Here is a 25034-nt window from a genome sequence, read left to right as displayed (position 1 = left end):
AAATTTTTTTTTTGGCAGATACAGATAAATGCTTTTTTCATGTTTAAGAAACAAAATATATGACAAATAATTTAACTGTCTGTTATGGTCCTAGAATTTTGAAGGTCCTCTAAACTTCTATTTGTTAAGACAGTTCACTTTCTCTCCCACCATGCCTGTAATTCCATTTTTAAAATTAGATAGAACAAAATTGTTAGATTTTAATGTGCTTTGAACTTCTAGTATTTCATTAATGATGAGCTTTATTAATCTTTACTTCATATTTTGGTGTAAGTTTGATGTTAGAAAATGACCGAAGTTACTTGTTTTGTGGCTACTTTTGTTTGGCTATTTGCATTTTTTTTATTTTTGCAGAATAAGAATAACAATACATTTTAACCAAAATAGATGCTATAAAATTATATAGAAAAATTGATCAAGGCATTTATATCAGCCTGTACCTGGTTGCTCGGATGGCATCAAGAAATGCGCCGTGTACTGTAATGGCAGCAAGCTGAGGCCTGGGTTGCATCTTGGGCTTAGAAACCACTATATATAGTGAATTCTGTTCACCTAAGACACTTGTAGAAGCTGTAGGGAAAAGGCCTCGCTGCAGTGAGCTCTGAGTTTAAGACATGGAATGTGGTGGGACTGTGAGGAGCTCCATTACTCCCAACTCCCTCAGCCGTACAGTCCTTATTGCAGCGCCTTAGCATGCAAGGCAAGTGCTTGTGCTGTTGTTAAGCATATGAACTGTGGAAACTGGTCTCCATGTGGTGGCCTGCTGTGCTACCCCTTGGGCAGTCAGCTGTTATTCCCCCTTGTAGAATGAAGTGCCGTCATCCCCTCAGTTTCTTCCATAATCCTTGGAAGAAAAGGAGTACAATGCATATATGGAAGATGAACAGTGTTTTCTACAGCCAGTTGCCTCTGGAAAGACATCTCTGGAAAGAAATCTCTGGAGGCCACCAGAAATTATTCCCCACTGTCCATATGAAGCAGACTCAAGTTCAATGAGATTACAGAAACTGGCTGGAGTGCTTGAATGCATTTGCTATGCCGTACATTTCTTCATGTTTTGTAATGTTATATGGGCAAGAAACTAGATTTAGGTTGTGGCAGCAAGACAGGCAGAGCCATTTATATAGAAATACTGTAGTTAGGCACCATCATGCTCTGGTGAGTTGGATCCCACAAAATGTTCACCAGGTTTTCTTGCTGAAATTCAGCTTTTTCCCTACTGCTATTATAGTCCTCTCAACAGTTGCACAAAATGTGCTGTGCATCCTCTGTGAAAAACAGCTACCAGGAACTGAACTGTGTTTTTTAGCTTTTTTTTTTTTTAAGCTCTTCGTCAGTCTGTGTGTTTGACTCAGGTAAAGTAAAAGAAATGAGAAGTTAAATGGGGTTAATCTGTTCTAACACTATGGTAATTATGTGACCATCCTTTGGTGTATCTTCCTCATAAACCACAGTGAAAGAGGGAGAAGAAGGAAAAGAAGGGAAAAGGGAAAGGGAAAGGAAAACGGGAAAGGAAAGAGGGAACGGAAAGAGGGAATGGGAAGGGAAGGGAATGGGAAGGGAACAGGAAGGGAAGGGAACAGGAAGGGAAGGGGAGGGAAGGGAACAGGAAGGGAAGGGAACAGGAAGGGAAGGGGAGGGAAGGGGAGGGAAGGGGAGGGAAGGGAAGGGAAGGGAAGGGAAGGGAAGGGAAGGGAAGGGGAGGGAAGGGGAGGGAAGGGGAGGGAAGGGGAGGGAAGGGGAGGGAAGGGGAGGGGAGGGGAGGGAAGGGGAGGGAAGGGAAGGGAAGGGAAGGGAAGGGAAGGGAAGGGGAGGGAAGGGAAGGGAAGGGAAGGGAAGGGAAGGGAAGGGAAGGGAAGGGAAGGGAAGGGAAGGGAAGGGAAGGGAAGGGAAGGGAAGGGAAGGGAAGGGAAGGGAAGGGAAGGAAAGGAAAGGAAAGGAAAGGAAAGGAAAGGAAAGGAAAGGAAAGGAAAGGAAAGGAAAGGAAAGGAAAGGAAAGGAAAGGAAAGGAAAGGAAAGGAAAGGAAAGGAAAGGAAAGGAAAGAATTTGAGCCTGCTTTTTTTTGTTTGTTTGTTTGTTTTTGTTGAGCTCAGGGACTACTTCCACTAAAAGGTACTCAGAGTAGAAGAGGCAAGACTATGACTCGAAGTGTGTTCATTTCAGTAATTTCAAGTTTACACAGAATAATTGCGTACTAATATTTTTTCCTTCCTTAAGAACATTTCAGGTTCAAGCCATGAGGCAAACCTTGTTGGATTAGAACCGTTCAGCCCCTATTTTATCAGTGTCTCTGCATTTACCAGGCTTGGGAATGGCAATCAGTTCAGCAATGCTGTCCAGTTTACAACGATGGAATCAGGTTAGACATGACTTTTTCTAAGCTGCAGTTCTGTTTATATGTTTTTCCTCATATGGCTGAAAAACAGTCTTCCTCTTCTCTCTAAAGAAAGTGTAACATAACTCTATCTCATTTTCTTCTGCCCATGTAACACTAATTCACACTCCAATTGTACCGGATAGGCTCAGTTTGAAGTTTGTTGTCGGAAGTATAGAATTAGAAATGTCCTCATCTGAAATGAGAGGCTTATATGGCTACTATAAGTCTTTTAATAGCATCACAGATAAAGGGAGGAAAATTAGATAGATATCAGTCTTTGCAGATCAAAGCAATAATTCAGATCCCTGTGAAACTAACTGAAACTTTAGCAGTATCAAAAGCAGGTGGACAAAAGATTGGCAAATGGACTGGAAATGGTATTAAACAAATACAAATTTTAAACATTTTTGTTATAGTTTATTTTAGGAAGGAAACCTCACCACTAATTAAATATCCTGATTTGTTAGATCTTATTCTTCCTGGCAACTGGGGCGTACTATGCAATATAGCTAGTTTAATTAATTAATTAATCACGTACAGTTTTGTCTTATGCCTTCCACATGACCTTTCAAGTTGCATGTTGTTCCAAAATGAAAGATTGTATCACGTGAAAGTGGATATTCAACGTTCATTAAAAAGAGCCCAGGAGCTCGGCAGGTTTGAGAAACTGGCCTTTGTGCAAAGCAGTAGCGCCTTTGCCCACTCAGAGCGATCCCCAGGCTTATGTAGTCTATAAGGTCCGACAGTGTCAGGGAACCAGCATGGGTTAGGTGGTGTGTCTGACCTCCCAAATCCCAGGTTCCATTTCACTGGCAGCAAAGGAAGCGTATTTTACAGGGTTTTCTCAGATTTTATGCTCAGCTACCAGCAGTGTTGTCTCCTTTCCCTCCAACCTAGATTTTAGGTAGTTGCTGGATCAGTCCTGATTGAGTTCGCCCAAGAATTCTGTCTCTAGTCTTTATTAAACATGCCAGGTATTATTTGTTCTGCAGATGCTGCTTAAATATAATTTTATATATATATATATATATATATATATTTGAACTGGGGAAAAAAAATGATAATTTTAAAGAGATTCATTTACCTCTGGGCAGCGATGATTAACATGTTTCCCTCAATTTCTGGTACCCCACTGACAGTTTTTTATGACACTGTTTTATGGATTCTGGGACATGTTTCAATAGGTGAAGTAGGTTGCAGAACCCCTCACTATATATTCACTTTCTCTGAGCTGGTAGAGCCAGCAATTTAGCCTTTTCTGAGACACTTTAATTTATTGTTCTTTTTAACCTGTTCACAGATTAACTATCTGTTCACAGATAGTTTCTCTATTTTCAGCTTAAGTATAGTATTTGCTACTTTTTATTAAATTTTTATGAGCCTTTTAAAAAGTTTCTCCTGCTGGAACCAGCAAGGAGATGGGGAACAGTAAGGTAATAGCATTGATATGACAGCTCTGAAAGCTGCCCAATGACTTTTGGGCAGGCCATGCCCCTGCTGAAAGGGCAGAGCTATGATATAGTGCCTAAAAGAAACAAAGCTAACATAAATAAGGAACTTCTGCGGCTGATACTGTCATGGAGTATGTCTATGGGTTTCACACTACTGTGTATGTTTTACTACACTTTGATTAAAAAAATCATGGGGAAAATACAAACAGATGTGAAAATAAAATTGAAGCACACAACCAGGAAAAAGCCAGATACGTGGCCTCTACTGTTTCAAGTACAAGCGTCTGTCATGTTCGTAGTAGTTGGAAATGAACCATCTAATGAGGAAAAGGACATATTATTGTTCTCTCAATGTGTTCCTTTACCAGTATTGATTTTTCTGCTACTGGAATGTTTGGCCCTTGCTTGGAATGATAGATCTGCTTCTCTGACTATATTGTTCTGTGAATACCATTTTAATTGTTTGGAAATGTTAATCTTTGGTGCACATGTATCTTTTAAGTACCAGATGCTGTCCAGAATGTTCGTTGTCTTGCAACGAGTTGGCAGTCGATCCAAATGCAGTGGGACCCTCCTGCTTCATCCAATGGTGTAATTACTCATTACGTTATAACGGTTGAAGGAAATACTACAATTTTTTCAGCTTATGATACATTGCATACTTTCAGAAATCTGCCTTCCAATTTTACTTATCAGTTCAAAATAAAAGCTGCAACATCTGCTGGTGAAGGTGAAGAACAGATATGTAATGCCAGTACGCTTCCAGAAAAAGGTAACAAATTATTCAAGTTAATTCTTTAATTTAAATGATGACTATGAAACAAGGAGACCTGAAATACCTGTTTCAATTCAGACAGCTAAATCCTTCTGTTGTTGAAATTTTGTGCTGATAGTGGATGAGGAGAAACAGAGCTGCTGCTTTCTTCTGTTTCAGAATACACGTCTTAATAAGAATGCAATTATTTGCCACTTTAAAAAGCTCAGAGTACAGCTGCTCAGAATTTGTGGAATTAAGAAGCATTTAACTTCTTGAAGCAGACTTTCATCATAATTCTTGAGGAAAAGGATTTTTTAATAACAAAGAAAATTGTGAGCTAAATCCAGAGAAGAACATAGACAGGTTTCTTGGCATTGGAATCAAAAATTGTCACCCAAAATCCATCTTCCCTTCTCTCTCCACGTACACTGCAGACTTTACCTAATTCTGGCTGTGCTTTCATCTGGCACCTGAAGCTTCCTTAGGCACTCAGAGATGCAATTCTGTGCAAAATACAGTGTCACTGCTGTGTAAATAGCTATGTGTCCAGCTTCTGAATTGGACATGGAGAGGAGCCCAGTGCCCAGTCCAGGAAGTACATTCCTGTTTCAGTTCCCTTCACCAGTTAGGGGCAATTTCTGCTCTTGGGGTTGTTTCTCTTGGCTTTTATGTCTTCACTGATAGTTCAGTATAAAAATAAAAAATAATGTTCAGTAAGTAGGATCCAGGGCAAGACTTCACCTTCCCACTGAGTTACAGGAGAAATTACTGCATTTGTTTCTCAGTGCCATTTCTTCTTCAGTGACCTCAATTCATGCAGTGGAGTTGAGGGAGTCTTTTAATTCACAACAGCTGGATCATTAGGAAACTTGGGTGTGGGATGAGGAGGGCACAACTGTATCCCCTGATGTTTAGGAACCAAACCTAACTTTCATAATACTTTAATTACTAAGTTATCAAATAACTTAAACGATGAGTGGCAGCATTCATTCACACATATATTTAAACTGAAAGAATGAGTTCTGCTCAGTTATGTCAGAGAAAACATAGAGTCTATGTCAGTGACAGGTTTTATGTTGTGGTTGATAAGTGGAGGGGGGTAGATCTAATATGCAGACTTGAATTGGACACCTAAACTTGGAGGAAATCAGAATTACCCCTATGCTTAGACTACCTGTTGGTAACTTCCTGAGCAGCATGAACCTCTTCAGGTTCAGACTTTGGATCTCTCCTAGTCACAAAGCCTTAATGCCCCACTCTGAGCTTTGATTAACACACTACTTAAACTTAGACTTGTGGATGTGTATGTCTGAATGAATCTAGACTACATCTGTGTCGTCAGGTGCACTTCTTCTGCTTTGGTTCCAGATCAAATGACTGAGCTCCAAATGGAGATAAGCAGAGCAGCCCCTTGCAGGTGTAATGAAGCCAACATTGTGAGAACAGCCAGGGTTGTACTTTGATGACTGCCACTCCTTGTAATATCATCCATCCCACTAAAGTCTGACCAAATGAGGTGGCACATTCATACCTGTTTCTGGTAAAGTGTCCTCTCTGGATTGGCTTCCTAATCAACAGCAGACCCCCTACAAATTCTGCCATTTTGAGATCCCTGTTGGTTCCCTCCAATCCAGCTCTTTGGTGATCTGAAACTTCTCCCTGGGTCATCCACCCTATAGTTTCCTCAGAAAATTCTGTCCATCAGCAAGGTTCAAAATCCACTTCTGAAGGAAGCATTGTTTAAATATTAGAGGTGAGCATACTCACTCACTCATACAGCATTGGCTGTAAATACTGTGGTGAGCTTGACTTCTGTGCTGAACCTGGATGCGTGCAAGTATGCACCTAAGTACACTTCTCAACTGCAGTCATAACTTTCCACCCTTTCTTTTAAATCAGGGCTACTGAATAACCAGCCCTGACTCAGCGCTGGAGTAAAACCAAAACTAGGGGTGGATGTGCAGATAGGTGGGCTGATGTACAATTAAAACTGGACTTGTCCAAAACCTGAAGGTTTTGGAGATACTCTTATAGGAGGCGTATTACCTTCTGGTACAGAGGAGACCAGGAGACTTCCTCAGTACCTCACTTCTGGGAAGCTGGGGGAAAGGCTTCTGTTAGTAGTGGTGTTAAAGAAGCCTGGCACCTGGGAAACTTCATTGTTGGGATTTCTGATACATTTGGGATTGGCTATTAATCAGTGCTTGAGGAAAGCCTGGAGAAGCTGTGGATGTGAAATTAAGCCTGGGTTTGAGAGACAGGCTGCTCATCTGTTGTGGTATGTTACACAGAATTGTACTAGCAGGAGAAAAAAAAAGAAAAAAACACAGACTTTATTTTCTAACAATATTTGGCTTGTGTCTCTTATCAGTGAGAGTTTTCCTAAGGACTTATACCACAGTACATATTTGTTGGTTTTTGGTTTTTTTTTTTTGCCGCATACAGTGCACAGACCCTTTCTTGCTGTTTTAGCATGGGCATACATGTTGTTGCTTAGTCATATTTACAACAAACTAGTTATTATTAGGACATTTGCTTGAATTGTTTTGTGGTGACTAGGTACTAGGAATTGGAGATTAATGGTTGGGAATGGAAACAGTTTTATAGCTGTTGTCAGCTTCTTATTTATGGTGGTCTAAGATTAGTCACAGAATATGTAGCCAGCACTGAGTCACTGACAATGCATTTATTTCTGACATAAAGTAAAATCGGATTTGGCTCAGTGTCTCACTGCATAGTATTTGACCTTTACATTCTTAGCAAAATTATTTGCCCTTTTTTTGAGGTAAATTTGTTCATATCTGGGTACAATTAAACATGAATCACAAAGATTAAATTTATGAGGAGATTAGTAGTGTTTTGTGTCTAATCTAGCTCCACTGTCATGGTAAACCACTTCTGCTGGGCTGCAGTATGTTATAAAAATTGACAGCTTTGTAGTGGGAATATTACTTTGTGTTTAAATATATTATACAGGGTATGAAAGATAATATAACAAGTGCATGTGCATAAATGAATTAGGATTTTATGACTGAATAGCTATCCTTAGGTTATTTTCAGGAAAATGCACATATTAAAATGAAATTTCATTAAGGTTGAGTGAGCTTATAGAAGGAAGAAAGAGCCATATAATGGTAGGAAACTTCTCCAAAAGGCACACTAAAGCTGTGAAGATTCAGTTAACTCACAAGTCTAGGACCTGCATAATATTCAGTTAAGAATAACAATAAAATTATTGAAAAGACATTTGGGTGGTTCAAAGCATGAATAATCCAAAGAAAACTGCTGCTGTTTTCAATTTTTTTAAGCTAGATTTTTCTTCACAGGCTTTTTATTGTTCTCTGAAATTATTAGTCATATTGATTATAGTGTTAAGACACACACAGTATTATTTCTCTCCTTGTTGCTGGTCCTACTTAATATAATAACTGAACACAGAATCTTGGAACAGGTTGAGGCCCCTATTGTATTGCAGTGTCAGTCCTTACCATTTGCTTTCTACTAAACAGAGATTCATTCATAACTTGCATTTAAAAGAAATATGGCTAGGAATTTGTCCAGGAAACATTTTTTAATTTAATCTGTGCTTAATTTTGCTGGCTGATACTAACTTGTAGCTCTACACAGAAGTATGCATTGTACATTAAGGAGACAAATGTCCAAAAGGATTGGTAATGGGAAAGTTTCTTATGTCTCTTGGTTTGGAGGTAGCAAATTAACATAATCTGTTGTTACTTGCCCACAAAATATCTTTACTCTCTGCAAAGGGGAACCTTTAAAGTTTCTGTGTTTGTACCTCCAGGATGGAGGTGCCCATTGGAAAATGTGGGCCTTTTTTTTCATCCAGGCCCATGAGGGGCACAAAACACAGTGTGGCCTTAAAACCTTCTTCATGTCCATGGAAATTCCTTCAATATGAATCCTTTTCATGGGACATGGCAGCTCATGGCAGCTCTAAGTTAGAGTTATTATACATTAATTTCCTCATTAACTTGTGAAGAGAACTACAGATGACCATGATGGAAGATATATTTAAGTCCGTACTGTAAAGCGGTCCTTATGGCCCCAAGCATGATGTGCAGTGCAGTGTGCTGGCCTGATTATCTAAGGGAATAATCAACCTACTGCAGAGCCACATCACTGGAAATGGTGTCACTACTACACATAAGAACAGTGTGTTTCACTGTTCAGTCAATGCTGCAAATTTGTATTTCCAAACTGTACTGAAGAAAAAGCATCCAAAAATTGCAGAGTGAATCATGACTAAGAATTTTTGAAATGCTTCTTTCCAAGATGACTAAAACTGATTTTTTTTTACCAGATTTCTATTTTCTTAACCTAATGTGATTTTTTTTTTAAGATTTTCTGATCAGTTGGTATGTTCAAACATCAGTTAGTGTGTTTGATGTTTATAGCAAATCTTCAGTAGATAAATGCAGTGATTACTTTGCTGCCAATGAAATTGCAGTGATGTTATTTTTATAAGCAGGTAGGTAAAAATAGAAGAATCATATAGTGTAGGATGAAAAAAAATATTTTTTGAGGACTAGGTCAACTCTAGATTAATGTATAAGAAATGGTGGTGACATATATATATGAAGATGACATTGGAAACATGTACAGGTCAAATAAATTGTTTGCTGAAAAGTAGATGATGGTCCTGTTTTCAGAAAGCTGAGCATTCTTATTTAATTTCAGACTGGAATAATAACAGCTTTCCACTAGTTTTCTAAGCTTATGTTCAAGGTGTGCATTTCTCCTCAGATTCGTAGGATTTGATTTTTCAGTGCTTAGATCCAGTAGTCAGAGATTGAATTTTCTAATGTGCTGAAGACTGAGAGACACAGTCCAAGGAGATTTTTTTAAAACATGTTCTCAACTGTGCAATTTCCTTTAAAGCATGTCTGATAGTATCAGTCCCAAGTCATGGGAAAAATTAGTCTACAGTTTTTTACATGTTTATGTTAGTAAAATAATTTGGAACCTATTTGTGATGTCCTTGTTCATACTGAGCAGGATTTTATATCACGATGAGTCTCCTTGAAATTAGCAGTCTATACCAGAGTACTATTTAGTATGATAAGGGAGATGAGCTTAACCCAGGGAACTCCTTTGGGTAACTAAGCTTTCAAAGATTAATACAGTTAATCAATATAGAATATTAATTTTCTTTTCAGATATCTCCATTTTCTGAAGTCTCTTTTGTCGTGTGCCCACTGCTATCTGTTCTACTTTGTTCTTCATTTTCCTCCTATTGATGTTCTTAATACCACCCAACTGACTTCTAGGCTGCCGCTGTTCTTTTAATCCAAACTCCAGCTACAAGCAGCTGTTCTGTAGGCAGACTTTTTTTTTATTAACTTCGTTAGGAACTATGCTATATCATATTACCGTCTTCTGTTCCCGGCCCGCGCAGCTGTAGTCATTGCTTTCCACAGAAGACTTTATAGAAAGCCGTAACTTCTTTCTTTTCTCAGCAGATTTTTTTCGTGTGTGTCCTTTGCTGCCCTTAGGTTGTCTTTGCATTGTGAGTAAGATTTTTCTGCTGAGTATTTCTGTTGATTTAAACCAGATCCACTGGCACAATTCAAGTTGATCTGAGACTTTGCACAGTCCTGGTAATTTTTCTACCAGGAATTCCCTTTCATTTAGGTTCTCAGATAAATACTTAATCTCAGAGCAGTCCAACAGCTTTGGAAGGGTTGATTAGCATTGCAACCAGATGAGTGCAAGGAACTGGGGCCAAGATCTGTGAAAGTAACTTCTATTTAGGTGCTTAGTTTCCTGTCAACTTCAGTGTGAGTTCAGGCACATAAATAGGTTTTAGGAGCTTGAAATCCCATGTGGTTCTGGCTTCAGGCACTTCTTGTTCGAGTTTGGCCATTAAGTGAATAATGTTGGATGAACCTGAAAATACCTCATTCCTCCTCCAGTCCAGAAACTGAATTCACTGGCATTTCGCAGCCAGCCTCTCTGCCAGCTCCCTGGCTGGCTTTCAGAAACTGAATTAAAAGCTATTAAATGGAAAACTAGAGAGTACATTGCACCAAAAATTTCACATTTGAAAAACTCCCTACTCTCACAGCTAGCTGAGTTGTAGCAAATGCAACAAAATTCAATAGGGAATGGCTGTCAGATATATGATGTTGAGATGTAATGGGTCCTACTCATGATTCCTGTGAAATTCAAATATTGGATTAACACTAGAATGCCAACCAGCTAATTGGAACACAGTCCTAGACAATTAGTGTCCCACACCAACACAAACACAGCCTTTTTCTTGCCTTTTCTTTAAGTGCACCTTCCTGGAAAACAGGAAGAATAATAAAGTTCCTGTTAGGGACATATCAAAGCAGCAGTGTATAAGGGCAGACACATAAGTCTTTGTTACAGTTTCAGTTTAATCTGAAAGAATAATTGATAAAGATGCAGTTTTTGCCTTTAATTGTTTTAAGTATGAACAGTGATCACTTCATCATAGTTGAGTCATGTTTGGAAAATTTAAACAAGCTGCATGATTACTCTAGGAAGCATGGAATGGTTTGTTGAAATAAGTACCACCTGTGGATAGAAAAAGTTGGGGGAATTTTAGTCATTCTTGAGGAATGGAAATCTGATTCTCCATGCTAGAGTAATTGTAATCCTCTTTGTATCTGTAACCCAATAGTGTATTTGTCTTGAAATTGTCTCATTGAACACTGTCATCAAATGCACTGTGCCACTGGGTGTCACTGCTCCTCATGGTGGCCCTCAGAACAAAGCTCTTTGATTTGCTCCACATTCAGATCACATCTTTTCACTTGTTCTAATGAGAGATTACATTTATATTTGATTTGTCTGTGTAAGCAATGAGATGAAATGGACTTTTAAACTGACTAATGTTTAAGGCTCTGATTCCATTTTCAAGGTCTTTCTAGGCACTGGTGGAGAAAGTTTTCTCATGTCTTCTTCTGACTGACTCTTTCTTTCATGGGTTAGGAATATGTTGTTTATATGTGTCTTAGTAAACTGGAAAAATAATGACATAAAATAGCAATAAAAGTTTTTGTATGAAAGGAGAAGTACTTGTCTAATCTGTCATTACCATACCTGTGAGTTTATCTTTCAAAATGGTGGTTTTCGTGTAGTGTTGCTCATCAGGATAATCACAGATACTATCTTCAGCCTTCTGAGGGTAATATGGATGGGTTCCCTCCGTAGTCAGTGGGAAAAAGAACAGATGGAAAGAGAAACATCATTTTTCTGCCCTCAGTTCTTTCCCTTGCTCTCTGGGAGTTAGTCTCTTTCCACCAAACACAAGGAGAGCTCATGGAGTTTTTATTAGACTTTTATTGGTCTTTGTGAAAGCACACAAATCACAGCCACTGTTACTTTTCCTGAATATAATTTCCAGTTCTGTGAAACCGCTGAGTGTCGATTCCATCTTTACTGCAACATTACAGTCTCTCAGGTTTTTTTGATGGCTTCATCCCTATTGAAACTGGGGGAACAGGATACTCTCCTTGAGAAGGGAAGCCCACCATGCTGGCTAGAACATGGGCAGTGCTCTTTCTGCCTGTGACTAGCCTCTTCAGCCTGTCTTGATTTAGACACAGAGACTGTAGTTGTGCCAGCCATGGCTCTACCAGATGCACGTTTGAGCAAGCAAAGGTATATTTTTCCACCTCCCTCTTGGCACCCAGGAAACAGCCAGTTACTACCTACTTTATTCCAAGCCCCTGTTTCAGTGTTTGATCCAGTCTTTCATTTAAATTGGAGTATAGTCCAATAATCATTTTCACCAGATAGAAGTTAGTGATGATAGACTAAGAAGCATTAGATCCAGTTGTTTCCATCTCCATGTTGCATACTTCCACAATTTTATTCCAAACCTGCCAGTGTTGGCTGTTCCTATTGCAACAAGAGTTCCTGGAGTCGCATGACTGGGAGGGTGAGGTCACATTGCTTATCAAAAAAAAGAGTAATCCCGTCTGATTGAGAAGGAGGAGAATTATATTTTCTTAAATTCTTTAAATTTTTATCTGTTCAGATATCTTTGGAATTGCTGACTCTTAATTTTTTTAAGTCCTGGAATATGTAGCAGTGGGTCTTAAACATACTTTAATTCAAATTCAGAGTGAGACTGGATGGTAGCTTTTATTTCACTCAAATGAATTTATCCATTTTGTCCCACATTTTACCATCATCATCATCATCATCATTGAGCATGTAAGATTCATATTCTTTGCTGTATCTTAACGGACAATAATAGCTTGTATTACAACAGAGTAGGGGACTTTTAAAGGAAAAATATAGGTAATTGAACACTTCTCTGCCTTGATTTTCCCTTAACTAATGGTCAAATTAAGCCATTTCTTGTAATTTGTATAAGTAGCAAATACAGTTTATAGAGCTATTATGAAAACATTGCAGTGTTTATTTTTCTAAAAGTGGACAAGCTGAGTATTACATCTCTAAAACTATGATCAAGAAAAAAGGGTGCTGCCTGTTTTGCTTTTAATTACTATTTCCTGTGCTTCTCTCTATGCTAAGAACAGCAGAGCAAAACAACTTTAAATGTGATAGTACGGAGTATGATGACGGAAGTTGTCTCTAGTGAATATTTTTTTCTTAGTTTGCTCTGTTTCTGTGTGTTTAGAGTGTAGTAGGGTGGGAGCACATGGGGCTATTGCATGCTGAGATGTGTACGGGTGTGTGAGGGCTGAGCAGAAGGACAACGGAAGAGCCCCTGGTTCCTGTGGCTGACCCCTCTCTGGCAGGTTCCAGCTGCTTTGGGCTCATTTGAAGTGATTTGAGTTTCCTAATCTTTTCATCGTCATAGCTTGGTTTGACTCAGAATTTACATTTCATGTTAAATATTCCGAATTAATGGAGAGGCTTCAGCTTATTATATATATTATGATTTTTTTATAAATGATTTGTTGCAGATGAAAGCAGAGATCAGATATTCTCACAAGGCTGAAGAAAAAACAGAGGGTTTTCTCTTTCTTGCCCAGTAACGTTGGTCTGGGATTCTTTTATTCTTTATGTAAGCCTTGGGGCTTCTTCGATTTCAGTTTGAGGATGTATCATATGTTTTTCTTTTACCAGCGATACTCCTTCCCCCAAAGACTCTAAAGCACTCTTTAAAGCTAAGTGCACAGAATGATTTCTGAGCTGATTTCTCTGCACAGTTTTCACCACAGAGAGTATTAGTATTATCTTACAGAGTCTTAGAGATAATATTAGCTTACTGTATGACTATGTGATATAGCAAAAAACCATATGTTGCATCCAGCCTGCGAGAGCTGGGTTGGCTGAACAGAGATACAGATAAATTTATGTGTGTATGTATATGTACATACATCCATGTACCTCTTCTGTTTCCATGCACATGAATATAACCTGTGTATACATGTACATATGTATGAACATACAGAAGCAAAGTTTGTTGGAAGTTTCTTTTTTTGTTTTTTTTTTTCCTTTGTATTGACATATTATTTAGCTCTTTCAGTTGGCATTCTTTGACTTTGTTGTTTACTGAACAGCTTGTAAAGCATTTCTATAAAGACAGACAAACATATTACATGTATTGATACTTTCCATTCAGAAGCTGAAACAGGACACTTATGAAACCTCGAGGTGTTGCTTGAGGATTTCATATGTTGCCAAGAGAGAGGGAGACAAATGGGTGTTTCTGAGTGAGAGGTGAGAAATCACAGTTAGCAACAGCAGTAAAAGATGCAATGGTAAGGCCAAAAATAACGCTTGATATTCCCACCCCTAGTTGAGACAGAGCCCCAAATGTAGCAACAGCAGTGTTACACCTCCCAAAACTGCACCCTGCATGCCACACCTACAAGTACTTTTCTTTATTTCAAGACCTATAGTAAGTAGATATATGCTACCCATATATGTACGCTGTGATTTACACCAAAGGAATTACTCCTTATTAACCATATGAAATTGAATTCTGGTCTTTAGATTTGTTTATTAAAATATTTTTTTCAACACTGGATAGAAGTGTTATAGTTGCAATCACTTTTCGTTCAAATGAAGATGTCTTACAAGTGTTTTAATCTGTAGTTCCTAGTGCTCCCAGGGATATTGTTTTTTCCAACGTGCAATCAACAAGTGTGACCTTGAATTGGAGATCACCGAAATCTATCCTTGGCTACTTTCAAAACTACAAGATTACCACACAGCTACAGTCCATCCACTGCAGTGACTGGGAAACGAAGGATTGTATTGAATCTGAAATACATCAATATTTATATGAAAATGTGGTGGATGACCGAATAGAAGAGACTGTGTATGGACTGAAAAAATACAGATGGTACAGATTCACAGTTGCTGCCAGTACGAATGTTGGTTATGGCAGTTCTTCACCTTGGATTTCTACACAAACACTTCCTGGCTGTAAGTAAGGATGTTTACCAAGTGTCATAATGCTATAAAAATGTGATGGTAATCTAAATAAGCAAGAACACTTTGTAGAAGTTTCTTCTTCACAGATTTACAATATTGGTGATGTTATTAAGCTTTTATTGCAACTCTTCATGTATGAAGTATCATGGTATAAATCATGCTGTAGGTATGCATACTTGACATTACTTGAGATTTTAGTGCCTTCTGGATGCTCTGTTATATTTACTGCTTACCCAACAGCAATTTCATTCCTCAGCTCTACTCCACATCTAGAATTGCTGAGTCTGAATTTTGGCTACTTTGGATGGATGCACCGTTTTTAATCCATCTTCACATGTGGGGTGTGTCAATGAAAGTAGTCTTTTTGTAATTATTTGACTAAAGAGCTCTTCTCTAATGTCATAACACTTTCCTGAAATACTAATGTATGTCCTGGCAATAGAATTTAAGTAATAGTTTCAGAGGAATTCACATTTCTTTCCAAAACCATATCCACCTAAAGAATATATTACAAATCAGAGTAGCCACGTAACACCAACAGGACTGTTGTGACACGTATTAGGACTGTCATGCCTCAGCTGAGGATTTTGGTTTTCAAGTGAGAGAGGAGTTAGTTGTCACAGGTAAGTCATCACTGGATATTTGAGAGAAGGGGACAAGAAACATAAAGTATTTATGAAGTTGTCATGTTGACATATGACCTTCCATCCAAGTCCACAGTCAGCCTAGGTCAGAGCACATCTGAGAACCAGCCTCTGGCTTTCGTAGAACAACTGAGAACTGCTATTAAGTGGCCTAACTAAATCACAGCTTCTTCACTCATTTCCCCTTCCAAACTAATCATAATAGAGACAGCAAGGACTTAAACAGCTGCATACTGAGGACTATTCAATGGTCGACAAACTTATTTTGTTCCATTCATGTTTTTACAACCCCATGATGGGAATCCAGGTGGCTTTTATATAATGCTCCTCATAGTATCTGTGTACACTCTGTACAGTAATACAGCCATCTATACCTAAATACCTCACAATTCTTCTATTAGGTAAGGAAACATCATCTTCAGTTGCAGATGAGAAATTACAATAGAGATATTTTAAGCCCCAAAGGTCAAATGGATTTGGACACTGTGATAGTGAACATCACAACAGCCCATTTTTCACATAAAGCACAGAAGCAGTCCTTTGGACTTCCCAGTACTGGAATCAGCTGCAGGATCATTCTCATGCGTATTTACTTTCTTCATCCAGTGGTTCTTATGGGGATGCTATGCCTGGTAAATTAATATTTTAAATGAAAGTGAAAAAAAAAATCAAAAAAACGTAATCCCGGATGAAGCAGACGATAGCTAACAGAATTTGTGCAACTCTTAAGCCAACAGCTCTGGGGAGATTTTTTGCTATTAGATTGATAGATCTCAGGTGCTGGCTTATGCAAATATTGATACTTATCTTCAGAAAATTATTGCTGAATTTATGAAAGTTAGAGATTTAAACTGGACTAAAAGATAACTAAAACCTATATAATCACATAAAGACAGGATCCTCTTCATGATTTCCTCTCTGGACAGTGATAATTTATTTTAAGAGATAACTAGTTTCCTACTAGTCCCATTGAGGAGATGGTAGTTTAAATATAAAAATCTCATTAGACTTCACAAACTCTTTCCCTGCCAATACAATGTCATTCTCAGCAGCAGGTTCTCTGTGTGCTCTTTAACAAATGTGTTTAACAAATGGTAGTAGGGTAGAAGTTAAAAAAGTTCTACCAGTTCTTCTGGCACCAGCATCTGAGGCTGCTGCCCTGTGCCTGTGCTGACGGAAGTAGGCAGCAACAAATTTCCTGTGAGCTAAAAACAGTGACACATCAAGAGACGAGCTGACTATAAAACACACTGCCATGGGGTCAAGGAAGCATGGGCTTTGTCCCAGATGTCATGGCCAGGTGTTGGTCTTTTTTCCTGGGGTAATGACACTCAGCTGAGGAGGAAAATTAGAAGAACATGATGTGTCATAGCTGGGCGGCCACCTGGCATCTCCAGCCTGCTTCAGCAGCACTGGGAGCCTTCCTGAGCAGTGGTGGATCTTCAGCAAGGGCATGTCTCTCTGACCTCATACTTTCCAAAGACTAGTCTTTAGAAGTATTATTAAACAGACTAAAAAACCTTAGTTCCCCTCCCCCCTTTCTTTTTTTTTCTTTTTCTTTCCAAAGGGTCCTACCTGTAGCAGGGAAGAGAAATTCAGGATGCACAGAACAGATGCAGTACTCTGGGCAGCCGTGCGGAGTGTATCTATCCAGAGAACAGGTGTCAATCCCCCTCTTCTCTCCCTCGTGGACAGGGCCAGGCATCCTCTGGATTAGCCTGCTGGTCCACAGCCAGTATACATGGTCTGTTAGGGCTTAAGGGTGCTTAGCTGCTATGTAGAATAGGCTGGGTACTTAGCCCATAAAATCAATAGGAGTTGTTTTTGCAGATTTCAGGGCAGGAGTCAGTCACTGTTCCTGATTTTCAAGAAATGCCTCTGTAAGACATTACTACTGCCAAAGGGAAAGTTACCTTGGTTGTGAAATAACAGTCAAATTACTTTTCTTCAGAAATAATTGGTTCTCAGAAAATTCTGGAGTTTTTGAGCCTAAAGAACATGCTATAGTTACTATATTCCAGAAGGGACTGCATTTAAGCTGAAAACTGTTAGACTCAGTTCCTGGAATAGAAAGAGATGAAACTTCAACAAAAGCAAAAATTACATTACAGAAACCCTGAATATTCTCTGCATTTAGAAGTGCTGAGTATTCTACTGTTGTGGTAAAGCAGATATACCTAGAAGTTCTGAATATCTAGTTACTCAGGTGAGAATCTTAGCTATTTCAGTTGTTCATTACAAAGGTAAATTCAAGGCTACAGGAATTCTTTTTAAGTTTCTTTAACTCATTTGTAAGTTTCAAATAAAAAATAATGGTTGTGCTCTGTAATGAAAGTGATTATAGGGTTAGTCTGTGGAAAATGTTGCAAGTTGTTCAGTACAGTCCAGTTCTCACATCACACAGATAAACTATTCAGGCTTCTGACTTGCAGATTATTCTCACAGGAATTGTCCTACTGCCTCATAAAGTAGTTTGATGGCACTGTTATTGCTTAGCTGATAGATTACTCAAGAGCCAAACGTACCCTGCAAGATGAAATATTCTCAACATAACCTGGATTTACATAGTTGCGGGTACAGATCATAGAACTGTATCTCAATAAGGGAAAGGGCAAGAAATATTTTCTATAGTTGAGTAAACTTTGTTCCCTCACACCTGCACTTACTCAAAGCTTCATGTTTACATTTATAAGGAGAATAAGATTGGCTAAACTTGTGCTTTCTAAGAGAAAAATCAATTTGGAGGGGCAATGTTATGTGGAAAATGAATGGCAGTGAGATCACTGACCTTGTTTTGGATCTCATACGGTTACACACTGCAATGCTTTTTGGTGAACTGCCAAGGCTCCTAATGCCAGGATATACAGAGGTACAAAGGAAAATCCCAGATGTTCGAATGTCCCAGGAAGGCTAGAACATGGATGCATGGGGCAGAGGGTTATGCTTCTCTTTTCAGCACCTTCTTTCCCAACCCGTGCCGATACCCTGCTGCTTGGTATACTTCAAGAAATGTTTCTATATAGTGAAAAGCAACGAGATTGCACCTCTTGTTTCGTGCCTTTCTTCTGGCAGATTTTGCCTGAGGGAACTTGGGTTTCTTTGTTCCTTTCATTGTCTTAGAACAAAACATTGGAAAGTAAATATGGCCTAATACAAGACAAGAATGTTTAAATATAGGCAAAAGTAACCTAGGTGATTATGAAATGAAATAACTGAACCTCACACTTATTTTTTGTTGGGAAAATTAAAAAGGACTCATCTTAACCAAACTAGCAAGCACAAATTTCTGTTAGAAGACTGGAGTATTCAGTCTTATTTTTAAGGATTATGCTAAATGATGGGCTATCCAGACTTATCTTCAAGCTAACACACTTAACTGCTGCCTTAGCATCAGGACACAGATGGATGGGAAAGATGACCCTGACCTCCATAAGACCCACATTCCTGTGCAAGGATAGAAGCATGATAATCAGGAAATGATGGTTATTAGTTACAGAAAATGCATTATTGTGAAAACCAGGAGAAAAGTGCTTATGAGAGGAAGTGATTGGATTATGGGGGAATGAGAGAATAAGACTAGGTCATTTCTACTGAGTAAATTGCTGTGATTTATAAGAGAAAGGGTATAGTGATATCATGGCCTTGTATTGACTAGATTCATTTCACAAACAAACCTAAATCAGAATATGGCAGTTACCCTCTGAAGCAAACACGGTTTTTAAAAAGATGGTTTTTGTAAGACACGAGACATGTTAGACACATTTCATTTTCCAGTTTTCTTTCTGATCATAGCGGTTATTTCAGACAAAATTCCTAAATTTCAGTATAATTCAGTTAATGTTCGATATTGTAATTTTCATTATGAAACTAAACCAGATAGTAATGCTTAGATGTATTTTAGCTGTTTTAAATATAGCATACTCAATTAGATTTTTCCTGCAAAGATGTAAAAATGAATCAAATATAAACTGCATGTGGAAATTATACACATAGATTCTTCAGGTTGGATAATTTGTGGAATAGATTATGCTTTAAAATTATTTTGCACCATCATTCTCTAATGCATAAACCTGAATTGGCTTCTGAAAAATGAAATATTGAGAGATTAACTGCTCTATTAATGCTATAAAAAGTAATGGAAAATTGTCTTTGGAAACTTGGTTGGTTTGGAAACTAAGGCTAGAGAAGCTATACATATCATTTTATACGGTTTTTCAGAAATTTTAGCTGGTGATAAAGGTAATACCACTGCTATAGTTACTGGAAGCACTGTTCACACTAAGAGACACTCTTTGAGCAACAAGTCTGACGCGCATTACCTGCAAAATAAGCTTAATTTGTGCTAATTCTAGTTTTTAGGGAACATGTTTGCCCTTGTATTTTACTCTATCTGTTCTGGCACCCCACTCGACAGCCAGCCTTCTCTGAACAGTCTCCTCCATCACCACTCCCATGCACTTTTGTAGTTCCTTCAGTTATGCTCTTCCTTCAGTTGTTCCATGCTACTCAATATTTTGGGGGACTGCTTCCAATGGTTGAATTTGATTCCGACTACAAAGTCTAGTGTATTCCTGTTAATCCCAGCACAGCAGTATACCTCCTATATCCAACACTTTAAACTCTTCATAGCACCATATCAGCTCCCAAATCTTCCTGTTTCATTCTGAAACCATGATGCAAAATTTTATGATTTCTCCTTATTAATCTTTCACACATAATTTCAATAGCTACAAACCTCCTTCCATGCTTTTTTTTTCCTTTTCCTAAACTGTTTTCTACCTGAAAAACTAAGTAGCCTTATATACACTCCAATTTTCCTCATTAAGCCCTCTTACCTAATGATTAATGGTGAAAAAAATACATACTCGTGCATTAATCATGTTTGAGAGAAGAGATTGCATCTTCTGATTAGGACAGGTGCAATCAGTTCTATTGTGTTTTGTGTTTTATAACAAACTTTCAACTGGTATGTGTTAATCATAGCTGAATTTTTTTTGTGGTAGCTTTAAAAATAAAAAGGCATCATGAAGCCAGATTGTGGAGAAATGTACAAATCTGTTGTTGTTTCTATAGCAGCCTGTTTACTGATATGTACTAAATTTTATTTTCCTGAAATTTACCACAGTTGTTATGAAAAAGCAAAACCACTTACTGCAAATTGCTGTGTCATTATCATGATTTCATGAATTCGTTATTCATGAATAATAACTAGGTTAATTTATGTATCACCTTCACAAAAGGAAATTTTAGGAAAATACCAGTTATTATGTGGACATTCTTGCCCACTTACAATTCCTGTCACTTTTGTATGTGTGTGCGTTTTCCAGAGCTTCTCAACATATTAAGAGTAAGTTGAATTAAACTATAAAATATTGTTCTGTATCAAATTCGTGTTATATTAGTACCTTCCAACATTGCTGGAAAATTTTTCTAGCATGCAGAAGACCTTGTGTTTTCACAATTTCTTCTTCCTTGAATGATTTTTTTTTTACGTAAATGGATACATTATGCTTGCCTATTTGTCTAAATAGTTGTATATATATTTTGCTTATGCCATGTAAAATACATACAAAACAACTTGTAATTAAAAAAACCCCTGTAATTTCAATTTAAGATGAAATTTTAGGCAGTTCTTACTCTAGAAAAGTTGTAGCAATTGCAATGAAATATGTGTTTCTAAATCCAACTGCATGCTTTATATATGAGAAAGGAAAATGTAATTATATAAGCAGTGTATAATGGTAAATGTGTGAAAAAGGTGTGTGGGGGGGTTCAATTTGAAAAATATCTCTACTGGTCAGTAAAATTACTAGATTATTTGTTGTGAATTTCCTTGGCTATGGTTCACATACATATTTTTTTCTACAGCTCCAGACGGTCCTCCGGAAAATGTGACTGTTTTAGCTACATCTCCTCACAGTATTAATATCAGCTGGAGTGAACCTCTCATCATTACTGGACCAACATGCTACCTCATAGACATTACCTCAGTAAGGCAACTGTGGTTTATTGCTGGTAGTAATACAAAAGTTTGGTGATATAAATACCACAGCACATGTTCTTATAGAAATTACAGGACAGACACAAACTGGATTGAAAAACAATATGACTGTGTCTACTTCCACATAAACTCCACACAAGAATTAATTGCAGATTTATAAGTTTCTTAATGGGAGATAAATTAATTACTTGTTATTAAAAAAATGTGTGCTAATAAGAGGTCTTGAAGAAAAAAGCTATACCTATAAATGTATACAGGAAAAAAAGTAGCTGAGCTTTGCAGAGGTGTACGTGTCTCCTTCTAAGAATAACAACGCTGTTTACCACTAAAAGTAATAATGACCTTTTTTTTTCTTCAAGCAAAGAAAAGTTCACTGTCAAGATTTTACAAACCAGGGTAGAAGAGCTGGCAAAAGGAAGTGACTTGTACAAAGTTACAGGGCGCATCAGAGGCCAAACTTTAAAGTCAAACTAGATTTCCCACTTTCCACTTGGTGCTCTGTCCATCAGATTGCCTGTATTTTGTTATCACAACAATAATACTTCTTTCTCCTTGATCTTTATAAGTAAAAAAAGGCTGACATGAGTGAAAAGCTCTAGTAGCCTTTCTCTTTTCATCTTCTACTACCCTTATAATGCTCCTTAAAACAACCTTTAATAAATCTCATTTCCTGCCCTCTGGCAAGATATGAAACTTTCTATGTTCAAGCACATGAGAAGTTTTAAGTAGGATATAAATTCCCTGTTCTTCCAGAAACTGTACAGACAGGCCTATTAGTGAAAACGGGAAGCAGTTTACAAGACTATAGTCAGGAAAACTTGCTGTTTGCAGGTTTAAAGGCTTGAATCAATCTGTTAGGTAATTTGAAAATAAAAAATTAAGACTACTTCAAACTATTTAAAGGCTGTAAATAGAAAGTTATTTAAATTTTCTGAGCAGTGAGTTAGAGTATTAAGTGTATATTTTCAATGTTTCTGAATCAGTCATAAGAATTACAGATATACTTAAAAAATGAATGCTGAGATTTCTATGCAACCAAAATTTCTAAGGAGATCAGTAAAAAATGACAAATATTTGTAAGCTCCTCAGTAAAGTTACAAGAGAGAGTAATGTGTAGTCCTGCTATGTTCTTGTCCTCTAACTTCATCGTACAATATGAAGAGTGCAATCCGTTCAGTTCTGAACACAACACAGAATTACTATGACAGGCTGAAGTATATACAATAACAGGCAATACTAACAGGGAAGGAGTGGCTTCTTGGCCTGTTGGGTAGACTGATGGAAACTACATAACAATTTTTATTTCTCCTTTACTGAAGTCAGAGAAGACTTTTGCCTCATGAAAAATTCTTGTCGCTTTTGACTAAACAGCACTGTAGCGCATCAACAGAAAAAATAATTTTAATGCTTTTGATAAAACTTCCAAATTCAATTTTCAAAGCTTGATAGATTTTGTGTGTGTAATATTTAATCAATTTGTAATTAAACAATTTATCCTCTGTCTGATAATCCCTAAAGCATAAACAGGGTGTCGTCTGATTCTACACTATGAAAATGACATAAATTACCTCTATAAGTTATAGTAAAATTCATGAAGTAAGATGAAATATAGAGAGTTTCATCTGAGCCTGCCAGCATTTGGAAGGACCTTAAAAGCCTGTTTTAAATATTCAATCTGGAGGGCTTTGATTTTGTTTTTTAGAAAGTGTTTTGTTGTGTTGGGGTTTTTTTGTTCGTCTGGCATTTTTTGTTTTAGTTTCCAATATATTTCCAATATATATCTGGCTTTATATTCAGGGATTCCTTGTAATCAAATGTTGTCTATCTAATGATCAGTAACTACAGGTGTCAGCTCTGTAGATAATCATCTTAGTAGACAAATGTATTCCTTCTTAAAGGCAAATAAAGCTGTCACAATCCTTTTTCAGTGAAAATTTGAGTATATATTTTATTGTCCAAGTGGGAAAATTTTTATGAAGAGCCCAAATACCACAAACTTCCTGTACATGTAACTTTACTCATTTTAGTTCTCAACTGAGTATCATCTTTAAGAATTATATAAAAATAGGCTCACAGAAGATAATGATTTCAGATTTCTACTCCATGATGTCTTTATTTTTTAAAGGTAGTAATTAGTGTTCATTAGTGAATGTATTAGAGTTCTGTTAAAATTTCTAGGATGTTCCTTGTAGCTTTATAGTTCAGAAAAACTAAAAAGTACTCCCTCATTATTGTTCCTACAAGTCATATTTTAGTTTGTCTTGGTTCCTGCTATAATTAGTAGTCCTGAATAGAATATCACTGAAAATGAGTAAGGAATATGGAAGTGAACCATTCAACTTCGGGAAGAAATAAAATAATTTTAATGATATAGTACTGTGATTGTATTTTAGCTCTTGTATAAATATTTATGTGCCAGATTTTTGATAGTCAGACAGGAAAAAGTGTTTCAACTCATGATGGCTATCCCAGGAAATGAATGTCTGTTTAGTCCATCAGAAAGTTTAGTTCAGGTTAATTCTCAGTGGGGATAGATGCATATCTGTCAAATAATAGATATGCTTGAACTATTCTACTGTTTTAGCAGCTGCATTTAATACAGATTTCATCCAGTGGGAAAACTACTGTACAGCTACCTAATCCTCTTTTCAAATTACACACTGAAGAAACAATAATGAAAACATCATTAACTGAGGTAGTGGGAATAGACATTAAAAAAATTTTGTAAATGATACCTGATCAAACATTAGAAAAGCTGCCATTTTTTTCATTTTTCTCCTTTTTTAAGTGAATATTGTAAGTTATTAGTTCAATATAAAGCCCAACGCTGTAGATTTTTTCTACAGAACTACAGATTATTTGAGATGTATGGATGATAGGGATCCCAAGACATCATCCAGACCACGGCTTGCTCTAACACAGAAACCAGTGTATCTAAAGTCTTCCTCACAAATGATTCATTATTCTTTTCTTAATAATGTTCAGTGCTGAAAGTTGCTCAGCAACCCTCAGTAGATTGTTGTATTTTTTCACTAAACTTATAGTCATAGTTTTAGTTATATATTTAAGTATTGAAGTTTTTGTAATATTTAATTCTAATATCTCTTTTTTGATGCAAATAAAATTTCTATTTGTGTTTTTATGAACACTGGAAACAAAGGATTATCTTCAATTTAGTTCTGTCCTTTTTATATATTGAAGTTACTACTATGTATTTCACTATCCTTCATTTTCTAGATTGAACTCAAATTATTTCTGCTTTCCAGTTTTTCTAGTGAGAGAATTACTCCCTCTTCACTGTTTTCTATTAATAGAAGTGCTTCTATTAATATATACCAAGAGGAATGACACTTTCTTCAGCCTTATTAACATTATGTATGGCTGCTTACTTTTAAT

The 25034-nt window shown here is 37.2% G+C and overlaps 1 protein-coding gene across 1 annotated transcript in view; it reads left to right on the top strand.

Moving 5' to 3' along the window:
* Positions 1–25034, top strand: part of PTPRQ (protein tyrosine phosphatase receptor type Q) — a gene marked incomplete at its 3' end in the record, with an annotated part of 130178 nt that overhangs the window by 68579 nt on the left and 36565 nt on the right. Inside the window, exons 41-44 of the mRNA XM_080361602.1 lie at positions 2219–2360; positions 4332–4601; positions 14652–14984; positions 21506–21627. Coding sequence (XP_080217728.1) covers positions 2219–2360; positions 4332–4601; positions 14652–14984; positions 21506–21627 — 867 coding nt within the window. The remainder of the gene's footprint in view (positions 1–2218; positions 2361–4331; positions 4602–14651; positions 14985–21505; positions 21628–25034) is intronic.

The sequence above is a fragment of the Nesoenas mayeri genome, assembly GCF_963082525.1.
Source record: "Nesoenas mayeri genome assembly, chromosome: 1".
In the NCBI taxonomy this organism is placed as follows: Eukaryota; Metazoa; Chordata; class Aves; order Columbiformes; family Columbidae; genus Nesoenas; species Nesoenas mayeri.
Note: the sequence above shows the minus strand (reverse complement) of the source record. Positions and strands in the feature narration are given on the sequence as shown.